The sequence below is a fragment of the Palaemon carinicauda genome, chromosome 23, assembly GCF_036898095.1.
Source record: "Palaemon carinicauda isolate YSFRI2023 chromosome 23, ASM3689809v2, whole genome shotgun sequence".
In the NCBI taxonomy this organism is placed as follows: Eukaryota; Metazoa; Arthropoda; class Malacostraca; order Decapoda; family Palaemonidae; genus Palaemon; species Palaemon carinicauda.
Window position 1 is genome coordinate 47,121,753 of NC_090747.1, and position 2,500 is coordinate 47,124,252.

Here is a 2,500-nt window from a genome sequence, read left to right on the forward strand (position 1 = left end):
AATCAAGGGTTTTCAGGTGATTCTCAGATGTATACCAACGCACCCGCGAGACGACTATCACAGCTAGCTCCTCCCACCTTTGTCAACGAAATAAAAAGATAACATCCTATCACCAGGCCTTTGCAAAATTTCCAAAGCACATGGTAGAGAATTTTCAAAGGCACATGATTCTGAGCATTCTCTCAAATATGACAAAATACCTCATAAAATATAATAAGACATTAGCTAAGCCCTTTTCATATCATGTATGATCAAATAACACTCTGAAACATTTTACAGAAGACTTCATAACAAAAATACTTGAAGTAAAAAAATTATTCCTAGAAATAATGTAAATTTGCATCTACTAACCTGGATAAAGAATACAATGAAATTAACGACGAAAGTATTACATAATTTACATAACACACCTACTTCTAGATGAGAGGAGCTCATTTTCCGAGCAGGCTATTCATCTCTTCAATGAACAAATAAGATATAAATGGAATCATCAATAAACTATTGTATTTACTATACACTAAACCAGCCTCGTAAGATAGCTCCCCCCAGAAAAGATTATTTATTCCTGACCTGAATCAATCGATTTAGCCCAAGTTAAATAATCTGTAACCACGTTATCTTTACATGTGCGTTTTCATTACCTGTTAAACATGCTTTACATTAATACAAGATGGTTGCAGAAATAATGACCACCTAGTTAACCTTTGATTATTAATTTTCATCTTATTCACAAAAGCTGAAGAATAACATCATTCTACGGTCGATTCATATCAATCAAAAACTTCACTGCGATCATTGCCAGCAGTTCCGTTTCAACTGTTGATTCGACTCGTTGCTGCTTCTTCAGCTTCGACGACATAACACACGCAGGGTGAAGAATTCCTTCCTTATCTTCTTGAAATAAGACAGCTCCAGTTCTGTTATGCGAAGGATCCACTTGGATAAGGAATTTCTTGTTTAAATCTGGTGTTTGAAGTATTGTTATGGAAGTTGATAAGGCCTTACTCAGATTTTTCCTTTTTCCTGATATCTCAGTAACGTAGGTTCGGTCACTGCTCTCTTTCAAAATCCGGAATGGTTCTGGGAACTCGTTGGCGAGAAGGAATAGCCTTTTTGATGTGTAGCCCAACACCTGCTGTCCTATCTTAAACTGTCTGTTCGTACTCTTCATATGGAACCTTTTCTTCTTCTAACCTTGACTCATTTCTATGTCTTCTAGGGAAAATTTCTTCAACTCACCTATCTTTTCCTTAAATCCTTGACATTTCCTTTGTCCGTTTCCTCTCGATCCTTCCCTTTTCCTGTCAACTTTTTCTTTGGTCCTTTTCTGAAGGGTCCTGCAACATGTCTGTTTGTACTCTTGCTACCAAACCTTTTCTCCATTTCGTCCTTGACTCGCCGATTTCATGCCTTCAAGGAAATATTTCCTTATCTCAATGACCCTTCTCAAATCCTTGACATCTTCTCATTCTATTTCCTCTCAATCTTTCCCTTTTCCTGCAAATTTATTTTTTGTTCCTTTGTTGATGCCCTCTCCTGGTACTTGCATCGAGCGTAAGGGAGCTTCCTTGATGCCCTCGTTTGGTTTTCTAGCCATTTGTCATATGTGACATGCAAGAAAAACTGGCCAACATCCTTATGCATGCCAGGTCAGAAAACGTGTTTCATTATCTTCTCTGTTATCTTCCTTATCACTCATATGTCCCATCTTATGAGCAATGGCAATCACCTGTCTTCTTGATGGTACGGGAATTCTTATCTCCCATATATCCCCCATTCGGCATTACAAGGGATAGTAGCGGTTCTATGCTTCCTCATAAGCAACCCATCCTTAAGATAATATCAGGTCGAAGACTGCTGTGCCTCCGTCTCGTCCACCACACCATATAATAACTCTGTTAACGTTGCATCCTTCTCTTGCAATCCTATCAGCCTTTTAATACTCACTTGTCCTACTTCTAACCTTAAATTTTCTACTTCTTCTAAGTCCATTTCTTCTTTGTCCTCTTGTCCGCTCGTCTGTCGTTCCTCTTCACTCAGGCCTACTCTTGAGTTCTCTTCTTGCAATCCTCTTCTTCGTAAAACAAATCCTGAAAGTTAATTGTTCCTACAATTTCTTTTTCTTTTTGGTCATTTTCTCCACTCCTCCATCATTGCTCTTCTCTCATTTAATTTTTTTTTTCTTCTTCAGCAGCCACTTTCTTCTTCCTACACCTAGTCATAACAAAGGTAGGAAACAGAGAAGGTTAGTCCTTCTCCAGTTCGGTCGTAGGTGTCTACTTCAAAGGTTTCTCCGTTAGAGTAGGACAAGGGACGAACGGCACTCCACCAACCTCATTACCCAGGAGGATGTCTACTCCTTCAACAACCATTGAATCCTTTACCGCATAGTCAAAATTACCTGTCACCACCTAGCATGACAGTTTCAAGTAGCAAATAGGGGTGACCTCCTCACCTCCTATGCCCTTCCACCAGCAGGTGTACTCATCATACCATCACA

The 2,500-nt window shown here is 39.2% G+C and overlaps 1 protein-coding gene across 1 annotated transcript; it reads right to left on the bottom strand.

Annotated features, from left to right (window-relative positions):
• Window positions 1–754: 754 nt before the first annotated feature.
• Window positions 755–1,171, bottom strand: LOC137617565 (uncharacterized). Its single transcript, XM_068347574.1, has one exon. The coding sequence runs from the start codon at window positions 1,169–1,171 to the stop codon at window positions 755–757; it is 417 nt and encodes a 138-aa protein (XP_068203675.1).
• Window positions 1,172–2,500: the final 1,329 nt, after the last annotated feature.